Here is a 23,670-nt window from a genome sequence, read left to right as displayed (position 1 = left end):
TTAAATGTAGACAAGTTATGTATATGTATGTAAACTCTTTATTGTACAAAATAAGTCAACGAATACAATTGTCAAACAACGTGATATATGTACAAAGGCGCACTTATCCCTTTAAGGGATCTTTACCAGTCAACCTTTGAGTGGATGAGAGGAGCATTCAGTCAGGGACAGACAAAAAGTTATAAAGTTACTTATGTTAATCTTTAAAATATTTATTTGTTTAATGAAATAATTACACAGCATTACAGTAACACTACTTACACTAGCTAAATACTACTATACTTGAAAACACTACTTATACTTTAAAATAATGTAACACTACTTACACCAACGTTCTTGATGCAAAGGCTATCAGATCTATCGCCGTTCAACGCGGCAACGCGGCAAGCGTGTTGGGCACCTTTGCACCAGGAACGATTGGAGGCGGTCTTTTTTTATAATATATAAATATTATTTAAGTTAGCTAGTAGATTTATTATTTAGTAGTATTTAGCTCTTAGGTATATGATTGTATTTTCTATAAGTTTATAATCTTAAATATTTTTTTTCTTTACTTACACTAATAAATATTGAGGAACAAGTAATATTAATAAAAGAATGAACTTGACATATCTTACTTACGACGTTGCGAGTTTGTAGCCTTTTTAATAGCGTTCGTTCTCCTTATAAAAGAGATTAAGAAACGCCCTGCGGTCATGAAATATGGTCTACGAGAGACTCGAAGCATCGTGTCGAGTTCTAAATAGTGCCACCTATCCCGGGTTACAGTGGGTCAATGTACTGGAACAAGTTGCGTTACCGTTGGTGTTGGATTCCTGAAACGTATTAAAGAGATAATTAAAAACACAGAAACGAGTAACAGATAACGCGAATGGAGAATTATGGAAAACTTGGAAAGTTTGTGGAAAAAAAATGTCCTGTACGTACTCATATTTAACAAAGTTAGTCCATAGCTCAGTCATAGTTTAACGTTCGTTTCGTTTGATCGTTTACATAGTTTTAGGGGCCGTGCTTATACCACCTACGCTGGTGAAAACGTCACTGCAAAACCACACTAAGATAATTTTGTTTTGACTCCAAGAGACTCAAAGCTCGTGGCCCGCGACGCTTACCAACCGCGCTGGCGAAAGCGTCACTGTAAACCACACTTGGGGGCTCCATGGGTACAAGGTAAGATTAATCGCTTCGATCAAACGCGGCGATCGGTCACTTCCAAAAGTATGTCAAATCTCGTCAATTTACGCGCTGGCGAAATTGTCCACACTAAGTTAATTCCAAGAGACTCAAAGCTCGTGGCCCGCGACGCTTACCAACCGCGCTGGCGAAAGCGTCACTGTAAACCACACTAAGTTAATTCCAAGAGACTCAACTCGTGACGTTAAAGATGCACTATCGTATTTGAGTACAGTTAATCCAAGAGACTCAAAGCTCGTGGCCGCGATAAAGCAGATGTAAAGCGTCACTTAAACCACACTAAGTAATTCCAAAGACTCAAAGCTTACCCGCGACGTTACCAACCGCGCTGGCGACGTACTGTACCACAGAGTTAAAAGATAATGCTGTTTTAATCGGTTTACCAATGAGGAAATGTAAAACGTTAAGTTAATTCCAAGAGATCAGTTTGTGGTGACGATTTGCGCTGGCGACGTCACTGAAACCACAAATTAATTTCAAGAGACTCAAAGCTCGACAAACGCTTAGCTCAACCGCGCTGGCGAAAGATTCACTGTAAACCACACTTGGGGGCTCCATGGGTACAAGGTAAGATTAATCGCTTCGATCAAACGCGGCGATCGGTCACTTCGAAAATAAATGTATGTCAATTTCGCTGACGATATTGACATACATACTATCGATCGGTCGTTTCGATCGGTTTGTAAATGGTTCCTACAGCACCTTTACGATTATCTAGTCAATTAAATTACACAAAAAATGACTTTAAAGATGCACTATCGTATTTGAGTACAGTTAATCCACATGACCTCATCGCTGCAGCCGATAAAGCAGATGTAAATTATTCTCCTTGCATCGAAAAATAATTTACTGACGTCAATAATTACGCGACTGTGCACTTGGACTTACTACCAAGAGTAAAAGATAATAATGTTTAATCGGTTTACAATGAGGAAATGTATAACGTTATGTGTAATACATCCGATGATGAGTTTGTTGTGACAGATTTGTACTTGATTATATAAAATCGCATCGATTCGCTTGACATCGCTTAGCTCAAATCGCATCGGTAATAGCATTACTGCAGAGGCATGAAGTAAGGGGTCGCACGCCGAGTCGTAGACGAGGCGGATCGCATCGCATCGCATCGTTCGGCCGAGGCTCGCATCGTGCATCGCATCATGCAAATCGCATCCATCGCATCATCCATCGCATCCATCCATCCATCCATCGCATCGCATCGCATCGCATCGCTTCGCATCGCATCGCTTCGCATCGCTTCGCATCGCTTCGCATCGCAGTATCTCGAATGCTTACAGAGTAGTGGTGGTTGGCTGTTCGTAATTTTTCCTTTGTCAGTTTAATGTTGGAAAGCAAAATTAAAAAGTTAGAGCAGCGGACAATAATGGATTTTCATACATACTTCATGGCCTAGGCCAAGAAGTTATGTAGGGAGGTGGTAGGGAGCCATAAATGAGAAACTTCTCTTCTCCATTTCGTGACATTAACGCATACATTTCCGAGCATGTTTGAGAAAAAGAAATTTTATGAAATACAGGATCAATGTGAAGGGAGGTGGGGCAGCTCACGCAGATGAAATTAATTAATCGTTTGACATTTTGTTCTTGAAAAAACAACTTTTTTTTTTATTCGACTGGATGGCAAACGAGCAAGTGGGTCTCCTGATGGTAAGAGATTACCACCGCCCATAGACACCTGCAACACAAGGGGGATTGCAGATGCGTTGCCAACCTAGAGGCCTAAGATGGGATACCTCTCTCTCTCTGAATCCCGACGAGCAGCTCATGGTCAACAGAATGACTTACTTATTACTTTATACGAATTTACGTACGTCCAACGATCAATTAAATTACTAACACTTGTGGCAACTAAGTACTTTACATTAATAGATCTCGTAAATTTATAGCCATTGAACATAGGACCCTCGCACGACTGCTTTACTAGGTACTTAATAATAATTAGTATATGACAACGGGTATGATTTTATTGATCACCTAATAAATGCGTTTTCGGCGACCTAATAAATAATATTTGTTCCTAAAATAGTAGATCTGTCACCTAAAGTGAATCACCAAATAATATTACTCGTAAAACGGTTACCTAAATATTATTTAAAAATTACTCGGAAATAATATTGATCATCAAATAATTATTATATTGGGAAGATATTGGGTTCCAAAATAATAGATGTGTCACTAAAACTGAATCACCAAACAATATAGAAATGGCTTCCTAAAAATTAATTATAATCACTGGAAAATAATATTGATCATCAAATAATTGAACTGAAATTTGACGATAATGATAATACAATGAATTAAATAGTAATAATAATATCTTCTCACAAATAACACCAATTGAACTAAAAGTGAGCAAGGAAATTATTTTAGTTCATTGATTGGACCTCCGCAAAGTAACGCCTGATTCAATAAATTATTTAACACCAATTGACCCAGACCCAAACTAAGCAAAGTTTATTATATGGGTGCTAAACAACGGGTTGACATACATACATATATACTTAAATACATACAAACATCCAAGACCCAAGTAGCTACTACAAACATTTAATTATATTCATCGTACAAGTATTAGCATAAAATGTTCGGTTCTGGCACTTCGCCGGCCGCTGCCACGGCATGCTCGCTTCGCTCGCTCGGCTCGTGCACTGAGGGTCGCAATTCTACCTAACACTCCTCCTCGCTTTGCTAGTCGTCGTACCTAACCAGACCTGTCTTAATAGAATGGGTAGAAGCATCGAATTAAGGAACTGATCTATTTATTAGGTGACAGATCTATTATTTTGGTGATCGAATTTTGATGGTCAAACTATAATTTAGGATACAGGTTTACATTAATCTGATGACTCATAATTAGAGACAGATTTGATTAATTTGATGACCAATATATTTCTTAGGGACAAATCTATAAATTTAAGTGACAGAAAATATAGTTCCCTATGAGAACTAGCCAAGTCAGACCTTAGACTTCAATATAATTATTCCAAGTTATAAGAAAATATATATTTTAAGTTTTTATAAAGAATTTTATGTTGTTATAAGTAAATTTCAGGATTGACCATTGAACTTGGCACCCATTTCGAATCTCATTTCTTTTGTCGTTGAAGTCTTCAACCAAGGCATGTATCAAAATTAGACCTCGTTATCTCATGGCAGTGACGTCATAATAGGGAACAATAGGGGCAATTGGCACAATTTAATATTTATTTATTTGACTGAATGCTCCTCTCATCCACTCAAAGGTTGACTGGTAGAGATCCATTAAAGGGATAAGTTCGCCTTTCTACATACATTGTTAGTTAACTTATTTTGTACCATAAAGAGTTTACATACATACATACATACAAAGTCATATTTTCAGTACCTAAATAAAAAACACTGCACATTTTTTATGACAACGAAATGTAAATGAATCGGACAAAGTTTAAGCACGCCTCCATGAAATACTAAAGTAGCCTATTTTTTACATGTTCCACTGTAAATAACTAAGTAAAATGATGTTGTGCCCCTTTATCGTTATATAAATGTTAGTGTGCATTTTCATCATTCCATTCATTCAGAACGTTATTATCAAAAGTTATGATAAATGGGAGTTATGTATTTTAAACGTTATGCTTTTCAATAGTTGTGCATTTTGCTGTTAGCTTATTAACATTTACTGTAGATACATTTTGAAAATTAAAGATACCTATTACAAATATTTCTGTGTATAATTATCATAAGAAATAATATTTTTCACTACAATTTTCTGTTACAGGCTTGTTACAGGGCAATCCAAACCGAAATTTGTGACAAAAATCTTAAACATTAGATGTGAGCTGTGGAACTCTAGACTCTAGGACTCTACTTCCTCAGAGACAATCAGAGAATCTATCATGGCTTTGCAAGTAAAACAACGAGGCTTGTCGAGACAAGAGCAGAACCATTTAAAAAAGTGTCTGAAAAGTAAAAGACAGAAGTTAAATTAATTTAAACTTATTATCAGTATTCTCATAAACGTGGGATTATTAAAAGTTGCTAAAAGCAAAACAACACGTTACGTAAGAAATTAACTTTGGAATTAAATTATATTATATAATTTTAGATCACCCACCAATAATCTCTTAAGCAATAAATCGCAGTAATAAAATATTAATTCAGTACCGTCAAGATAAAAAATTGCCCCCACTGTATACACATACAGTGGGGGCATAATCTAATCTAATTATGCTATAATAAAAAGATAATTGGAAAATATTTGAACACTTTAATGCGTCATTTATCTAAAAGAGGTATGGCGAACAAGATTGTTTTAGTTGCTTATGTTGTTTTAGTGCTTGTACAGAATACTGCAGCAATCTCAAGAGTGGTTTCATTTGATGATGTATTAGGACCTGTAGTGAATACTAACGTTGGACCCATACGGGGGCTAAGAGCTGACGATGGGGATTATTCTATGTTTATGGGAATACCATATGCAGAAGTGAACAGCGAAAATGTTTTTGGGGTAAGTATTTGTGATTTGTTCTTTGGTCTTGGTACATAATTTGGGGGATAGTCATCCTTGTAAATTTTCTGACATAAAGTAGCTTTAGGAAAAATAATTTGTTTAAACTTTTTTTTTTTGTAGAAACACGAACTATTGTAATATTTTCATTCTATTAAGGACGTAAGTAATCATAACTATTAATATTTCTTATACATATGATCGTTACTAGTACGTGTGGTTACGACGTGCTCGTATTCTCGTATTAAGCATACTTTTTAGTAGCATGCTATTTAATCGACTGCCCCGCTGTTAACTAACATTCCTAAGACGTGAGTGGAAGGGAAAATCTCCGATTACATTTCTCAAATATGTGGTGAGAAAAACAAATACAAATAACTTCTATTTTATATTTCAGCCTGCATTGCCGTATCCAAGATTTGAAAGTACTTTCGACGCATATGATGATTCGGCAATATGCCCTCAAACTGAAGAATTTAACCACACCATAGTCGGTACCTTAGACTGCTTGCATATCAACATATATGTACCAGACAGTGCCACCGCTCAAAATCCATTACCTGTGTTTGTTTGGATTTATGGAGGCTTATTCAGAATCGGGTTCGCTGGGAGATTCTTGTACGGACCCAGTTTTTTGGTGAGACATGATGTCATTGTTGTCACTTTTAACTACAGAGTTGGTCCATATGGCTTCATGTGTCTTGATATTCCTGAAGTACCCGGTAACGAAGGTCTTAAAGATCAAATCTTGGCATTGAGATGGATCAAGGAAAATATTGGAGCATTTGGTGGAGATGCGACAAAAGTTACAATAAGCGGCAACAGTGCAGGTGGTATGTCTGCGGATTTCCATTTACACTACGGAAAGGAAGATCTTTTCAAAAGAATTATTCCTCAAAGTGGTGTAATTGCAGCAATCACAGTAGGAGATGGCGATCCTACAGCACCTCTAAGAATAGCTGACCAATTAAATTACACACCAAATGACGTTAAAGATGCTCTATCGTATTTGAGTACAGTTAATCCACATGACGTCATTGCTGCAGCCGAGGAAGCAGGTGTAACTTTTTCTCCTTGTATTGAAAAAGAATTCACTAACGCTAATAATTATGTGACCGTACACCCGCTTAATTTGGAAGTACCAAGAGTAAAAGATATTGATGTTTTAATCGGTTTTAATAATGACGAAATGTATGCCGTTCATTCTTCTATGCCCGATGCTGTTTTTGCTGCGTCAGATTTTGTACTCAGCTCTATAAATGGTAGATTTGACTTTGGGGAAAATGAAGAACGGTTAACTCAAATGAGGGAAATTGTGACACACTTCTACTTCGGTGACGAAGATATTACTGCAGAGCTGAGACAACAAGTAACAGATATGGCTTCTGATTTTGGCTTTAATCACGGCACATTAAGAGCTGTCAAGAAATATTTGGATAATGATGTTGAAAACATGTATCTATACGTTCTTTCATACTCCGGTGAAAGAAATTTTGTCAAACACAGGGTCAATCTGACGGGTGGTGGGGCAGCACACGCAGACGAACTTGGTTATTTGTTTGACATTTCGTACATGGAAAAACCATTGACTCCCGACGATCAGCTCATCGTCGACAGAATGACTTACTTGTGGGCCAATTTTGCTAAATACGGGTAAGTTCAGCATTCAGTTTTATTACTTATAGCAACCACTTTAATTATTAATAGATTTTGTCCCTAGTAGAATTCTATTAATTTTAAATTATACGAGATTGCAAAAAGACAGGATAAGTTACTTAATCTAACAAATAAGTAGTTTATGACTTCAAATGTAGGAACTTCTTTGATATTTTTCCAGGAACCCAACACCTGCAGTATCAGAACTGGTCCCAATCGAGTGGCCGCGAGTGACAAAGGAGAAATGGCACTACATAGATATAAACACAGAATTGGAAATATCCACCAGGCCCTTCCGCGATCGTATGGCCTTCCTTGATCTTTTTTTCAAGAAGAATGAGCAATTTCAGCGAGGCTACGAACCAGAACAGGAACCATCCTCTGCTCAAAACGTCGTTTTAAACATAAGCTTTCCTTTGTTGCTTGCTTTAAAATATTTTCTGTGATTACTTTAAATAAATAATAATAAGAAGCAAATCGGTAGTTCTATAAACGATTTATTGTATAGTTTACAGATTTAGATTGATTGAAACGCAACCAAACGAAAAACTTTATTGTACAAAGTAAACGAATGCATTTGACAAACGAGGTACAATGTACAAAGGCGCACTTATCCCTTTAAGGGATCTTTACCAGTCAACCTTTGAGTGGATATTTATGCTAATCTTTAAATTATGTAACACAGCTACTTAAACTATCTAAACACTACTATACTTAAAAACACTACTTATACTTTAAAATGATGTAACACTACTTACACTAATAAATATCGAGTAACAAGTAATATTAATAAAAGAATGAACTTGACATATCTACTTACGACGTTGCGAGTTTGTAGCCTTTTTGGTAGCGTTCCTTCTCCTTATAAAAGAGATTAAGAAACGCCATGCGGTCATGAAATATGGTCTACTAGAGACTCGAAGCATCGTGTCGAGTTCTACATAGTGCCACCTATCCCGGGTTACAGTGGGCCAATGTACTGGAACAAGTTGCGTTACCGTTGGTGTTGGATTCCTGAAACGTATTAAAGAGATAATTAACAACACAGAAACGAGTAACAGATAACGAGAATTGAGAATTATGGAAAACTTGGTAAAGTTTGTGGAAAAAATTTGTTCCTACGTACCCATATTTAACAAAGTTAGTCCATAGCTCAGTCATCCTATCTGTAATAAGCTTATCTTCAAGAAACTCAGAGATTTTGTTGCTTAGTAACGACATCTCCTGTCCGGGTGAGCGGTTGGTTCCAATGGAGTGCCAAAAGTTTCTCGATGAGGGCTACGGTATAGATGTCGCTAGCGTCACTGCTTAAGTGGCTAAATAAGAAACAAACAAGCTGAGATATGAGGTGCATAGGGGAAATTCGTGTCTGTACCGTTGACCAGCAGTGGTGTAGCGGTATAGCACGCGGTACGGAATACCAAGGACCTGGGTTCGATTCCCAGTGCTGGTCTTATTTTTCTGGTTCTTCTGTGCATCTATATTTCAGTTTGTATTTTCAATTTAGGCTATAACAAGTACCTATGAATGACAAATAAAAACTACCACCGGTTCGGAAAACCTCTATTGCGAAGAATCCGGCAAGAAACTCAACTAATTAACTTATTTAGCAGCACATTTAACGAACTAAGTAAGTATCTGTTTATTTCAAAGCAACTAATTTTTTTTTACATAAAATAAAGTGTTTTTTTTAAGAAATTATTGTATCATGGTGTTCTACCCAACTGTAACTACATGTAAAATTTTAAATACCAAATCATTTACACCAAAAACGTTGTTTCTATCAACATCAGCGTACGGTATGCCCTTTAACATAGAGTAGTCTCCGTCGTCTGCCTTTAATCCTCTAAGGTATCCGACATTAGAATCCACAACAGGACCCGATGTTACATCCTGCCAACTATTTACTTTTGCAACAACTCTTTTCAAATTAACAAGACACTGCACGAAAACATTTTGATACAGATTAGATTACTACGCCGTTTCAGTGGCCGATGATTATTATTATCGACTAATTAAAATATCAATACGATAACAATGATTTGATCAGATGATTCAATTCAAAATATACTGGTCCTTACAGTACTTTTACTACTATTAAAAGTCACTATTTGTTTAGTATTGTAACCATGATCAAGCCAAAAAAATCTTCACTATGTTGCAGTATGAACTTAGAGATTTACTGGTAACAATAAGCGTATTTAACAAATAATAGAAGATAGCGAATGATGCGAATTGTAATTTTGGCGCGCATTTTCTTTTTTTCTCATGCTTTGTTTTGCATGACTTGCCAATCAACATCTACAAATATTATAGTCTCTAAAAAATATAGTGTCGTAATTTAGAATTATTCTTAACCTATTATCATTAATGTCGCAGATAACGTAACGATTTCGTTTATTATCGCTATTTAGCGTTTATCAATAAGAATGGAACTAAAAATGTATGAAAGGTCACTTACTTATTATTTTATTGCCTTTCTTATTCTTTCTTTTATGTCAATGATGTTACATACATCTGACTGTATAGGCGGGTCAAATAGTAGACCAGAAATCGGTAAAAATGCAAGTAAGGGCTACCTATACTTCTGATTTTTTAACAATATTATTAAAATCATTGCCAATAGTGTATAGGTATGCAAGTTTGCAGCCTTGAAAGACCTGTGCAAACTTCATAGCAGTAAAACTCGACGTTTCTGCTCTAAAGTTATATTTTTGTCATAAACGTTGTACAATTTTTTTATTTTTTTTGCAGGTGGTAGGACCTTGTGCAAGGTCCGCCCGGATTGCTACCACCATCTTGCTCGCTAATCCTGCTGTGAAGCAGCAGTGCTTGCACTGTTGTGTTTCGGCGTGGAGAGTAAGACAGCCGGTGAAATTACTGGCACCTGAGGTATTCCATCTTAGGCCTCTTGGTTGGCAACGCATCTGCAATACCCCTGGCTTTGCAGATGTTTATGGGCGATGGTGATCTCTTACCATCAGGAGACCCACTTGCTCGTTTGCCATCCAGTCGAATAAAAAAAAAAATACTAATAATAATAATAATTTTAAGTTTTCAATGGCAGCTACTTAAATTTTATGGCCAAGTAATCAAAAAAAAGGTCAAGTAGGTAAAGTGTTATTAGTGTTATAAATCATCTAGCGATACTTCACCTACATCCAATTGTGATTAGAATAGGTAATCTATCTTGAATATAATTATTACGGCATCAAAATTAAAATTTTACCAGATTCAAACTATTTGGTCATTTATATTCTTCATTTTATTCAACATGTTACTTCGCTGGACATTCACTTTCAGCATTTTAATTTTAACAATGTTGCAGCAGTTCCAAGAGTTCATGAGCTAGAAGATGATGGGCCCGACCTCGTGGTGAATACTTACTGGCTTTAGAAGCATAAGACGAATGAGGGCAGAAGATGGAGATTACACCGTGCTGACAAAAATAACCCTTTTGGTGTAAGTATTGAGTGAAAATGTTGTTTAAAATTTTATAACTGTGAACTGAACAATATTACTTACTTCGCTTCATGGACCCAGAAATCTATTGGGAACTGTAGGTACAGAAAACTCACTACAAAAAAAAACTGAAAACAAAAGCTAGAACGGCAGAAAACCTGACTACTAAACTCGAGATTGTTTGGGTGTTCAATAAGTAATAGTCCCATGATATATGTATATGATACATTACGTGCTAATTTATTTATTTATTTACGCAGCCAGCCTTATCATTATGGGCACCCAGCCAAATAGCAGCGATTTGGGAGATATTTTTTTTTTATTTCACTGGTTGGCAAACGAGCAAATGGGTCTCCTGATGGTAAGAGATCACTACCGCCCATAAACACCTGCAATACCCCTGGTATTTGTAAATATAGGTTTTTTTGTTTAGGATAGGTTAGTTTTAGTTATTTTTTTCTTTGTTTTTTTGTAATGCTGTATTTGTTATTTATTGTAGGTATATCTCGTATTGTGTGTTAATAATAAAAAATAAACAAAGCGAGATAAAAAAAACGAAATTGTTGAATACAACATTACTTATAGTATTTATCAGGGCCTTTACTACCCTTTAATTTCGCGGTTATAACGTAGTGAGGACGTAATTTTTAGTTAGTATATCCTATAAATGTGAAAGTTTGTGAGTGAGTGAGTATGTGTGTTACTTCTTCACGCTGAAACGGCTGGTCGGATTTGGATGAAATTTGGCAAAAAGTTAGTTTTTAACCTGGATTAAAACATAGGATACTTTTTCCCGATATTCCCACGGGATAGGGATAACATCTTGAAATAACAACCGCTGGGCTTAGAGTCATGAAATTTGGTATGTAGGTTACTGGACGTCTGGAATAACACATAAGCTACTTTTATCCCGATATTCCCACGGGATAGGGAAAATCTTCAACTAATAACCGCTGGGCTTACAGTCATGAAATTCGGTATATAGATAGCTGAACATCTGGACTAATATGTTTTATATACTAACTTAAAACTACGTGACCACTACAATAACAAAAATAAACGATGCATGAGTTGAGTACAGAAAGATAAATGGACGCGTCGCGTCCTCTCAGAACAAAGGCTTATTACGAGTGCTAAATTACCGGAAGCCAATCAAGGCAATCGAGTTAGAGCATACTTTCCTCGACTTATGAATTTCCGATGAAGCTGACGCGAATTGAATTCTGTAATCAGTGATCGATTTAATTAAATTTCTTATGAAACAATTAGACGGTGGGGTTTTTCTATAACAATAAGTACTAGCTGTTAGCTTAGGTGTTCGAAGAGCCGATAGAATAAGGAACACTGAACTGCGTTTTAAAACCCGAATTGTTGATGTGGGGACATAAAGCGCCAAACTCAAGTGGGACTGGGCAGGACATGTCTGCCGGGTTCCAAGCGACGGGCACCGGCGCAGGGGTAGGCCTAAAAGAAGGTGGCGGGACGATTTGGAGCGATTCCAGCCGGACTGGCAACATTTTGCCGAAGCCAGAGACGAGTGGAAGGAGAAAGGGGAGGCCTTTGCCCAGCAGTGGGACACTATTATAGGCTATTTAAAAAAAAACTAGCTGTTGTCCGCAACTCCGTCCGCGTTGAATTAATTAGTTTATCGCTATCCCGCGGTAACTATGCAATTTTCCGGGATAAAAACTATCCTAAACCCTTTTCTGGGACTCAAAGTATCTGTATACCGAATTTTATCTAAATCGGTTCAGCGGTTCGGACGTGAAGAGGTAACAAACAAACAAACAGATTTACAAACTTTCGCATTATAATATTAGTAGGATTTCATTAAAATACGATTTCATCTCCCGAGGGAACAGCGCGCGATAACCGAACTCCACGCGGGCGAAGCCGCGGGCAAAGTCTAGTTAGGACATAATTCCACTTTTTACCCAACTACCAGAAGGTTACGTTTTTCGGTTATTTATAATTTTCGATTTTTAGACAATTAGTTACGTATATACTTTTGAACCATTTGATTCATGACCCACCGTAGAAAGTTCTCACAGTAAGTAAGTACCAGTAAGTACTGTAGTGTGTTTTTCTTGTCAATAAATGTTGTGAGTTTGAGTTTGAGTTTGAGTGAGTATCATAATAAATTCCCTTATATCTGCGATGTCACTATGACTTTTTCTACGAAGATCCACAGTGGGTCAGGATTCACTTGGTACGAGTACAACCGAGGGTAAGGGAAGTACTTTATTATCATCATCATCATCAGCCGGATGACGTCCACTGCTGAACAAAGGCCTCCCCCTTAGAACGCCACAATGAACGACAACTCGCCACTTGCATCCACCGGTTTCCCGAAACTCTCTCGATGTCGTCAGTCCACCTGGTGGGAGGCCTGCCAACGATTAGTCTTCCGGTTCGTGGTCGCCATCGAGGACTTTTCTCCCCAACGGTTACCTGTTCTTCGAGCGATGTGGCGCCCATGCCACTTCAACTTGCATATTTTTCCAGCTATGTCGGTGACTTTAGTTCTTCGACGAATTTCCGTATTCCGGATTCTATCGCGTAAAGAAACTCCACTCCATAGCTTGTTGCGTGACTCTGAGCCTCTCTAAAAGGCCAACAGGCAAGGAACACGTCTCAGCGCCATAAGTCATCACTGGCAACTGGCAACACACACTGGTCGAAGACTCTAGTCTTCAGGCACTGCGGAATATTGGACGAGAAGACTTTACTTTATACATTGGCATCAAATTTTAATCAAAACTCACCGCCTGGGTTGCGTGCGACCCATTTATCTGTTTTTAATCAAGAATGCAAACAAAGCGGGCGCAAGGGGACTGATAGTGGCGCGTGCTGTGGTGCCCGCGGGCGCCAGGTCGGCAGCGGGCAGTGTTGCGGACAGAAAATCAAAATATGAGAGTAATGTTAAAGATGAAGGCTCGTACAATAAATATTGAGCTTATATAAGGTAAACGTACTAGCTCGTCACCGCCCCAATGCTATAGATAGATAGCAGGGAGAGAGCACCGCTTTTTATCAATAAACAAATAAATAATAAATATCATGGGACACTTGACACCAATTGACCTAGTCCCGAACTAAGCAAAGCTTGTACTATGGATACTAGGCAACGGATAAACATACTTATATAGATAAATACATACTTAAATACATATTAAACATCCAAGACCCGAGAACAAATATTCGTGTTATTCACACATAAATAAATAAATCTAGTCTTTTTTTAGTTATTTTTTTTATGAATAAACCTCAAACTTTCCGATGATACGTATTTTTCAGCGGTCAGTGATAAAAAAAGTTCAAAATAACGGAAAGTTTAATCCATTTAAATTGCTTTATTGAATCATACAATTACGAATACCTTTGTATTTTATATTGCGAAAACATCCCTCTGAGACCATTAACATTAAGTAGCTTGTTTGCCTACCTTTGATAAAAAAAGATAAAATATTATTTTGTATTCCTAGTTCTTACCTAATATACTAAAGTCTTTTATATAATATCCAAGAAAAATATATTTTACATTATGTGTTAAATTTATAACATAAATAAATAATACTTATCGATAACATCGATAAAAAGCGATGCTCTTCCCTACAATCCGTCAATAGCCGCGACGCAAAATTCCGGGCCCTATAGTCATTAGCAATACTAGAGATGAAGCAGGGTATCGTCTATTGGATTAGAGTATCGAGCACTCGGCGTTTACCTTAATATAATAGATAGAATAATACTAACTTATAACAGAATGCCATGACCAAAGGGCTTTAAACGCAAGGTTCGATACTACTTGCATTACTGAATTACTTTTGTTCTACAACTTTTTAAAGATAGTACCTGGGCGACCGAGCTTTGCTCGGGCTAAAACTCGGTAACAAGCGTTTTTCCAGAAATATCATCATCAGTAAAATAGCAGTGTTTTTTAACCCCCGACGCAAAAAAAAGGGGTTTATAAATTTGACTGCACGTGTCTGTATGTCTGTCTGTGGCTGTAGCTCTTAACGGGTAGACCGGTTTGAATGCGGTTTTTTTAATTTGAAAGCAGGTTTTCTAGCGATTGTTCTTAGATAAGTTTCATCAAAATCGGTTTAGCCGTTTTTGAGATTATTGCACTTTGAAGTGACAAAGTCGGGGGTTTCCAACTCTTTCTTGGTTAGGGTTATTTTTGTTTCCGCTGGAGCTGTGGCTCTAGCCGAACCGCATCGATGCGTGCACTAAATTTGCACCAGCAGACGTTTAGCTGCAGCGTCATCCGCGCTATCGCGACCTGCGCGTGAGTTCAGTAATTGCGTAATTAGTAAAGCCGTGGTGGCCTATTGGTTTGACCTATCGCCTCTCAAGCAGAGAGTCGTAGGTTCAAACCCCGGCTCGCACCTCTGAGTTTATCGAAATTCATGTGCGGAATTACATTTCAAATTTACCACGAGTTTTACGGTGAACGAAAACATCAGATTCAATGGTGCGTGTGAAGTTCCCGATCCGTACTGGGCCCGCGTGCGAACTATGGTCCAAGCCCTCTTGTTCTGAGAGGAGGCCTGTAGCCAGCAGTGGGACGTATATAGATTGGGATGGTAGTAAAGTCTGTTCGCCAAGAAAATAATGAAATTAAGAATTAATAATTATCTCTAAAATTAAATTAAAAATAATTATTTATGTATTATGTAGAAATACTTTCTCTATCATCATCTCGGTCTATTTACCTATATCCCACGGCAGGGCACACGCCTCCTCTCACACTGAAAGCGCTTGAGCTGTGTAGTTCCTACACGGGCCCATTTGGCACTTCACCACACTTTAATTTCTTCGCAGGAATATTTAAGTTTTCTCACGATGTGTTCCTTCACCGTAAAGCTCATTATAAATTGAGTTTAAAAAACATAAATCTGACTAGGAAAAAAAAACCAGCTATGAAGAGTATGAAGAAAAAAAATGTTTTTTCAAGAACTATAATAATAATATAGTACAAAATTAATTTGCTTCGCCTCGACCACAATGAACCTCCGCAAGGTAAAGCCTGATTCATACAAGCAAGAAAATATTCTTGTCCGAAATTCTTATATACAGCCAACTTTACCTTAAGGATTGCTTACTTAGCAATTCATTTAATAGTGGCATGCAACCAAGGCTCTCCTCGAAGTCTGCAATGTGTACATATAAGAATTTTAGATTAAGAATATATATATCCTTGCTTGATTGAATCGGGCGTCACTTTGAAGAGGTTCATTTTAGTCGCGGTGGAGCAAATTTTGTATAGTTCTTGAACATTCGTTTCATACTTTTTAGAGCGCTTTTTTTCCGTAGTGGGGTTTATTATTTTTTTAATTAATTTATTTATTACCATCTTGTTTTTACCTTGCCCTGTTTATCTGCATTTTGACCCACTTCCAGTCGTTGGATTCACTTGAAATTTGGTACGGTGAGCATCCAAAATAGCTGCATACTTTTGTAGTTTGTCGTTTTACAGCAACGCACTTAACACATACAAAATTTGACAAATGTGTTAAAACGACAAAGTAAAAAAGTGATCCGCTACTTTTCTGCAAAATCAAGTAGGTACGATGGAATTGTTCCTGTGTGAAACTTAATTTATGTACTTAATCTGTAATGTCACTGTGTCCAATTTTTTTTTACCCTATTCACCTATAGTAGGTACCAGCTTCGTAAAGATCGTTGTACTGTAAGAAATGTTGCAATTCATTAAATACTGAATACTAAGGGGCTGTTTCACCATCCATTCATTAGTGTTAACTGGCGGTTAGGTGTGATGCCGTCTCTATTTGTTTTTGTTCGAATAGACGGCGACGGCATCACATTTAACCGTCGGTTAACGCTAATCACTGGATGGTGAACAGCCCCTAAATAAATTAGTTCCCTCAATTCTTAGGATAGTAAATATTATATTGCATTTTGTATAATGCTGCGTCCAGTACAGCCCAGGGACGGAATTTCGATACGTCGACGATAGTTCGGTACATTTTTAATGAACCGAATTTTCGATAGTGCACGTTTTTGGACGCGGCGTAACGTACGAGCGGAAAGCTGTTTCAATTTATTCTTCACACCAAAGTCAAAACTTTGACATTAAGCCAGCATTTTTTATTTAGGTTATGTTTAGTTTAGTTAAGTTAATTTATTCATTCAATACATCATTACATTATAATTTACATAAATGTCAGTTAAAGAATTTGTATTGAAATCGTCAAAAGTCATATGATTAGTAATAATTATAAAAAATAAAATTCTAAGCATGTCATGTGAATGGAAACAATTAAAATTAGGCTGGTTATGACAAGCACTATTGAATATCAAGCCTTTTACGAGTACCAACTGTTCGGAAAAACCTTTTTTGAGAAGAACTCCGCAAGAAACTTGACTTTAATTCAGAAAAGCGCATGGCATTGCACATCTTTGCGTTTAACAGATCGATAATAGGGCAGTGATGTGAAAAAAAAAAAAAGAATATTGCAATTAATGTTGCAGAGCTTTAAGTATACCTTGTATGTGTTTTACCGACTCGTAGAGGAATATTTCTCAACAATTAGCTTAATTTGATACGGTTACAAGAATAATAAAATATTAATATAATGATATCATCAAAACCACATGTACAATTTAATATAAAGATAAATACTCGTAATAGTAGAATTCTGTGTTAATACCGCAGAATTAGATGAGTTAGCAGCAGCCAAACTTATCTTTCACACATAATCATACTGAAACATGAACCCTGAGGCTAAGTAGTCTAAAGGGCTTCTAAACGTGCCATATTTTACTGCAATTTGTGGCCGATAACACACAGCCGTCCTTTTTTGACACCGTACGCAAAAGCAAGATGCAAATAATGTCCGCACAAATTGCAGTGAAAATGTAGCCCGTTTAGAAGCCCCTTAACGTACTCGAAACCACAACCACGTTCACCATTTCTTGGTAAAACGCTCGAAGCGACTAAATCGCTGGCGCTAATATTTTGCACCAATCCCTACATTACAGTTGACACAATCTCCCGGCGGCCCAGTATGTTGCTGCTGACATTTATTTATACATATAGAGTTCAAACACTGTAAAATTTACATTCGTTGAATTTAAATTTGCACTGAGGAGTTTATTAATTTAATTTACATCATTTACTCAGTAAAATGGATCGAAAATAGTTGGATGAGACAAAACGCTCATTTTTAGTGTGATTATTTATTTAATTGTCAAAGTCGCTAAATTTTTCCGCATACAGACAGATAACAGTAAATAAGTAAGTAGTAGAGATACAGTTAGCACAAAACAAAAGCAACCATCAGTGCGGTTTACTTTTCTTAGTACAGTTATATGTAGATATATGACGAAGGGGACGTTCATAGCTGACAAAATTATCACATCGCTGCAGCTTATGCCTGATACCACGGTCATTTGACAACTGATAACCGTATCGCTGCCGCTCCTGCCCTGCGTCACAGCCACCCGGCAATATTCGCTCAACTAGCCCATACAACGTACACGTTGTTTAACTTGATCACATCACAACCATTCACACCCAGCCTTCGGATTTCATCTCGTCTGTAGAGACGCGTTTTAACACGGTAACCGCGTCGCTGCCGCCCCTGTCTCGCCTCATAGCCACCCGGCAGCTGACACACTTGCAATGTGAATCGATTTGTCGCGTCTTCAAATTCCCACGTCTCCTATAGAAACGCGTTTTTTTTTAACCACGTTTAACCGCGTCGCTGCCGGTCCATCCCGCGCGTCAAAAAAAAAAGCAGTTTAAAACAAAAACAATGTGACTGCCGCTCCTCGCCCGCTTCCAAAATCCCCGTCTCTATTAAAAACGAAAAAAAACACTTTAACCGCGTCGCTGCCGCTCCTGCTTGCATCTGACGCTAAGACTCCCGCAGCACCGTTTGCTACCGCTTACAAATATCGCTCTACTAGTCCATACAACATACACGTTATTTAACTAGAGCACATCGCTACCATTCACACCAGTAGGTACCCTTAGTGTAAGTTTTCGGTTACAAAATACGTCTCGATCGCGTTCGCGTTAAAATCTCAATTTGTATGGCACGAACAGCGCCTCTAGCGGAACGTTTGCGATGTTAGTGTTTCCATACAAATTGAGATTTTAACGCGAACGCGATCGAAACTTACACTGGTACAGCCTTCGAGTCATTGCGTCTTCGGATTCTTAGATCTGTAGAAACGCGCTTTAATACGCTGGCCGCGTCGCTGCCGCCCTGCCCCGCGTCACAGCCGCGCAGCTGACGCCGACTCCCGGCGGCGCCGTTTGCTGCCGCTGACATTTATCGCCGTACGCGTTAATATAATTTACGGCCCTCCAGACTGTTAAAAATTGCACATGCACTGATAACATAGAAGAAATATCCTCTTAACGCATAGAGTATACAGTTCTATGAATTTTATAGTGATTCAATATGAAGGGTCCACGGAAAGAACGTGTCTAGTCACATAAGCAACTTTTTGAGTTATAGCGGTTTGAAAGTTAGTCATCACGAACAATTACTATGGTTAACATTTATTTAAAAGATAAAAAATTGATTTTATATTGTTTTCAGATTATTTAATTCTGTGGTAAGTCTCACAATTCAATTAAAATCTCAATTTAAAAAAAAAGGTGACTAGGCATGTTCTTACCGTGGACCCTTCATATGCTTTAAGGGAGTTCATTTTTTTTTTCATTTTAACGCTTAATTTTATTAGTGTCTGCGAAAGTTTTCCGTTGTGACACAACAATTGACAAGATTTCATTTTTTTAACATCTGTTAATTACTACAGGAATCGAAAGGGTTTTGCCTCCTGAACATGGGAAAATATTTATTATAATTGATTTCTCCATATTAAAAAACAAAAAAATTGAAAAAATATGTCTGAATTTGCCAACACTACCACAGAATAGATATGTTTCCTTTGGCTTTATCACCAGAAAAAGGAGCTGTCATAATTTTGATATTGTCTCTATGCAACGTCTACGTCAGATTTACGTGATCTTTTTAAGAGACAAAAGTAATGGATCTATTGTGTCGTAGTTTTGGAGTTATGCCCTTTTAGAATAAGACCGTCTTAAATTTTTTTTATTAATTAATTAATAGTTGTAGCGAAATTTTAAAAATATCAGCGTTTTTCTCTTTCCAAACAGAATACAGAGAACGAATCAAATTATAGTCTTAGAAATATGAAATCTTGTCAATTAACCACACAATCAGATAGAAGATATTATTATGTTTCGTGTTACAACGGAACTTTGTCCGCTCAGACGTTTTGAATGGTTAACTAGGTAGGTACTTCATCATCACCACGGGCTATACACGCCCCACTGCCATACACAATTTTTGCTCCTGTTACAGAGCCCACCCGGTACTATTTAACGAGTGAGACGGACGGTTTAATTTTCGAATTACGTAAAAGCCTCCTGTATCAAACACGCCTGTCCAAAAATAATTGGACACTTTAATTTCCTTTTAATACTAAAAGCTTCAATTTCATGCGTAATCTTTACAAAATATCGAGAATGTCAAGGCAGTCACGGCAAGGCACACGTGGCGGAAATTATTTCTTGTCCCAACTTGTTCTTACTTGTTGAGTTTATTTCATGATGTGACAGTTAGCTGCTGTCTGGCTAGGGAGATGTTATCAATAGTTATTTGTTTTCTTCTTCCCATTCCTCTCCTATCGTAGGTCCCATCATGGCGCTTCTGATTTTGGAGGCCGCCGCTCCAAGCAAGGAACTGGTACTGCAGTTGAACCAGTCTTGTAAATTTTTCAGCCCCAAGTGTCTTCGTCTGCCCACGTTTCTCTTTCCAGCAATCTTCCCCTTTCTATATTTTTATTTTCCTCCGGGACAATATTCCGTCGAGTTTATAGAGTAAAAGAACTCGCGAACTTCATCACAATGTAATATAATGTTGATAGCATTTTTTTACCTTTCCTCCTGTCCGACTACATGTCATTATATTTCATCCTTATTATGGTTCTGTAGGGACGAGAGAAGAACCTTTCTCAAAAATGTCTGTAAAACTCAACATTATTCCTTACATATCAGAAGGCTAAGTGCGTAGTTTTTGGTCAGCGAGAAATTAAAAAGTTAAAAAGATTGCAGGCGCGCTAGATCGACAATAATTTATTATTGTCGAGACTCAAACTTTTTAAAAAGTGAAGACGGCCATGGAAATGTTGGCACAAGTCGTATACAGCCAACTCAAATGGCTGCTATCAGTTATTTTGTAGGAACTCCACACTTTTTTATTGGATCTGAAACAGCTTTTGGTGTTTTCGGTGGAAAAATACACCTACTGTTTTTTATCATGAAAAAAAGGCGGGACGCATGAAACATTTTATTTTATGATTTAAATTCGGGTTTTGTTCCGCATACCTTGATTTTAGAGCAGCTCGAAACCCGAAACCCCCGAATTTAATTCATAAAATTAATAATGAAATGACCGCGATAGTCTAAAATAGTGGTAAAAATTGTATTGGAATAAAATTAAATGTCATTATACATTTTGTTGAGAAGAGGTTTATTCTTATTTCGTCTTTTTTTTCCGTCACCATTTTTAAAAAAAGGCTTTATATTAGTCTCGGCAGGCCACGACAATAATCTACTATTATGTATGTATGTTATTGTACAAAGGCGAACTTATCCCTTTAAGGGACCTCTACTATTCAACCTTCGAGTGAATGAATTATATACTGAGCGGCAAAAGATATGGCCATCAAATTATGTATTATGCTATACAGGTTATGTTGTATGTAGTGGGCCAAATATTGTGCTGCTGAGTATAGTATATAAATAACTTTTGTACTGCCGCTAAAAAAATACACAGATTAAATTAAGAAATAAAGTTAATGTTTTTTGTCCAGAATGCGATTATAAAATATTCAAAATTGAAAATAGCTGGTAAATTACCTAGAAAATAGCTGGCAGTTTATGTTTTACAATGCAACTTACGGAGAAAAAAGCGTACAAATTCGCATCTCGGCCTATGTGCGTCCCACTGCTGCTGGGCACAAGGCTCTTAGAACCAGTGGGATGTTTGCGAAGTGCCAAATCCAATTTAGAAATAAAAAAAAAAATAGAAAGAGACAGATACGTAAGGTATTTCAAAAAACTCTATAAATGCTCCACCAATTAAATTATATTCTACGCTAAACTTTGGCTGCATATAATAATATATAATAAGCATATATAATAATGGTTTTTTTTTTATAAATGATGATTTATCATTATGATGTCTTTATAAATGACAAGTTTTTTTTTTTTTAAAAAGGGTATTTATGAAATGACCTTTTGTGAAAAAGGCAGTTTGTGATATGAAGTGGTTGTGAAGTAATTAGTTTGCGAAACTTTGTTTGTGAAATGACGGAAATAATAAGTGAATAGTTAACCAAAAATTTATTTGTTCTAAATGATGGTTTGTCAAACAAAGAGTTTGTGACATGATCATTTTGTGAAATGTGGTTTTATAAAACGATTAGTTTTGTGAACAAAAGTTGCGAAACGTTGTTTTGTTAAATGAATGTTTGTTGAAACGTTTTTTGTCAAATGATTGGATACTATTACTCGTATCTGATACGACTGTTTCTAGGGCTAGCTGGTAGGACTTCACAGATATTTTGCATGCTCCATTTACCCTATTGCCTATTCAAGGTGTTATAAGTTAATTAAGTAAACACTTCTTTGTACAGAGGGGCTTCTACGAAAATCGACATCCCCTCGATCTAGTGTTAATAATATTTGGGCAATCAACTATTTACGACACTTTGGCGTCTCTCGTTACCAAATGTCTTGGCGTAAAATCGTACTTCCAACAAGATATTTCACGGTTTAATAGGTTGAACTTACGTAGGAGGCATGTTTCATGTACACCATCTATTGATTACAGAAAACATGTTTAGTTACAAAATCTGCAATCATTTGAAAAATGTCGCGGACAGATTAGTGTCGGTAAAAAAGTTGATTGGCCATTTGCGTCAGCGAGACGGCAAGATCGAAGTTCGAATGTTGTACTTCGTAGTTTAATAAGGTCAGAACTTTTATTCTTCCGTGGTCAGAACCCGCGTAGAAAACGACTCGCTCTTGGCCGCTGTGTGCGGTGGGAGGAAAATTACCTGTCGCGGGCAAACGTCAACTCATGACGTTGGAATCTGCACGTTCATACGCGGCCGTCCGCTCAAGCACACGCGCCCGCGCGGCTAGAGCGGGACGAAGTTAACTAGAAGCTTGGGAATGACACTCGAAATTAGTGAATGAATATACCGTTTTTGCTTCTGGAGTTTCAACGAAAACTGCGAGTTTTTTTTTTAAATAAGTTAATAACATCTTGTGTAATGTATCTTAATATTATGTAAGGTTGGGTTAATTTCACTAAAACCCATTTAGGGGCTGTTTCACCATCCATTGATTATGTTAACGTCTATTTACTTGGTTCGAATAGACGGAGACGGCATGACATTTAACCGTCAGTTAACACTAATCAATGGATGGTGAAACAGCCCCTTAATGTTTTTAAGTTTTTAAGGATTTATACAAGCTTTTATTTAACTTGCCCTGTTTGTTGTTGTTCAGAAAATTTTGTGAACTAATTTTAATTATATAGCCAAGAACCATGCTTTCACGTGCAAAACGCATTAAAATCGGTCCGTCCGTTTCAGAGTTGTCATGCATTGATCATACTTACGAGGTTTAAAATAGAGAAAACAAACACAATGACAAACGTTGAGATACATATACAAAGAGAAACTTAGCCTTCTAAAGAATCTCTAGCAATCAACCGTCTATAATTTTTCAGTTCAATAACCAGCGCCCATTTATTAAAGTGAATAGTTAATCGA

General features: G+C 37.2%; 2 protein-coding genes across 2 annotated transcripts; one reads left to right on the top strand and one right to left on the bottom strand.

Moving 5' to 3' along the window:
* Positions 1 to 96: 96 nt before the first annotated feature.
* Positions 97 to 9,367, bottom strand: LOC141445616 (uncharacterized). The gene is made up of 3 exons (XM_074111466.1): positions 8,483 to 9,367; positions 8,177 to 8,370; positions 97 to 815 (listed from the first exon to the last, which is right to left on the bottom strand). The coding sequence occupies exons 1-3, from the start codon at positions 8,575 to 8,577 to the stop codon at positions 796 to 798; spliced, it is 309 nt and encodes a 102-aa protein (XP_073967567.1). The 5' UTR covers positions 8,578 to 9,367; the 3' UTR covers positions 97 to 795.
* LOC141445613 (esterase B1-like) lies at positions 5,476 to 8,180 on the top strand. Its single transcript, XM_074111463.1, has 3 exons — positions 5,476 to 5,700; positions 6,098 to 7,353; positions 7,538 to 8,180. Exons 1-3 carry the CDS (start codon positions 5,488 to 5,490, stop codon positions 7,800 to 7,802), a joined length of 1,734 nt encoding a protein of 577 aa, XP_073967564.1. The 5' UTR covers positions 5,476 to 5,487; the 3' UTR covers positions 7,803 to 8,180.
* Positions 9,368 to 23,670: the final 14,303 nt, after the last annotated feature.

The sequence above is a fragment of the Choristoneura fumiferana genome, chromosome 2 (assembly GCF_025370935.1).
Source record: "Choristoneura fumiferana chromosome 2, NRCan_CFum_1, whole genome shotgun sequence".
Classification (NCBI taxonomy): Eukaryota; Metazoa; Arthropoda; class Insecta; order Lepidoptera; family Tortricidae; genus Choristoneura; species Choristoneura fumiferana.
The sequence above is the reverse complement of the archived record's forward strand: the minus strand, read 5'-3'. Positions and strand labels throughout refer to the sequence as shown.

Excerpts from the sequence above, each read along its gene's own strand:
- LOC141445613 (XM_074111463.1), top strand. The coding sequence starts at position 5,488 with ATGGCGAACAAGATTGTTTTAGTTGCTTATGTTGTTTTAGTGCTTGTA. Across the intron at positions 5,701-6,097 it reads ACAGCGAAAATGTTTTTGGG|CCTGCATTGCCGTATCCAAG; the intron begins GTAAGTATTTGT and ends TTTATATTTCAG. Across the intron at positions 7,354-7,537 it reads GCCAATTTTGCTAAATACGG|GAACCCAACACCTGCAGTAT; the intron begins GTAAGTTCAGCA and ends ATATTTTTCCAG.
- LOC141445616 (XM_074111466.1), bottom strand. The coding sequence starts at position 8,577 with ATGTCGTTACTAAGCAACAAAATCTCTGAGTTTCTTGAAGATAAGCTT. Across the intron at positions 8,371-8,482 it reads ACTAACTTTGTTAAATATGG|GAATCCAACACCAACGGTAA; the intron begins GTACGTAGGAAC and ends AATACGTTTCAG. Across the intron at positions 816-8,176 it reads GGCTACAAACTCGCAACGTC|GAATCCAACACCAACGGTAA; the intron begins GTAAGTAGATAT and ends AATACGTTTCAG.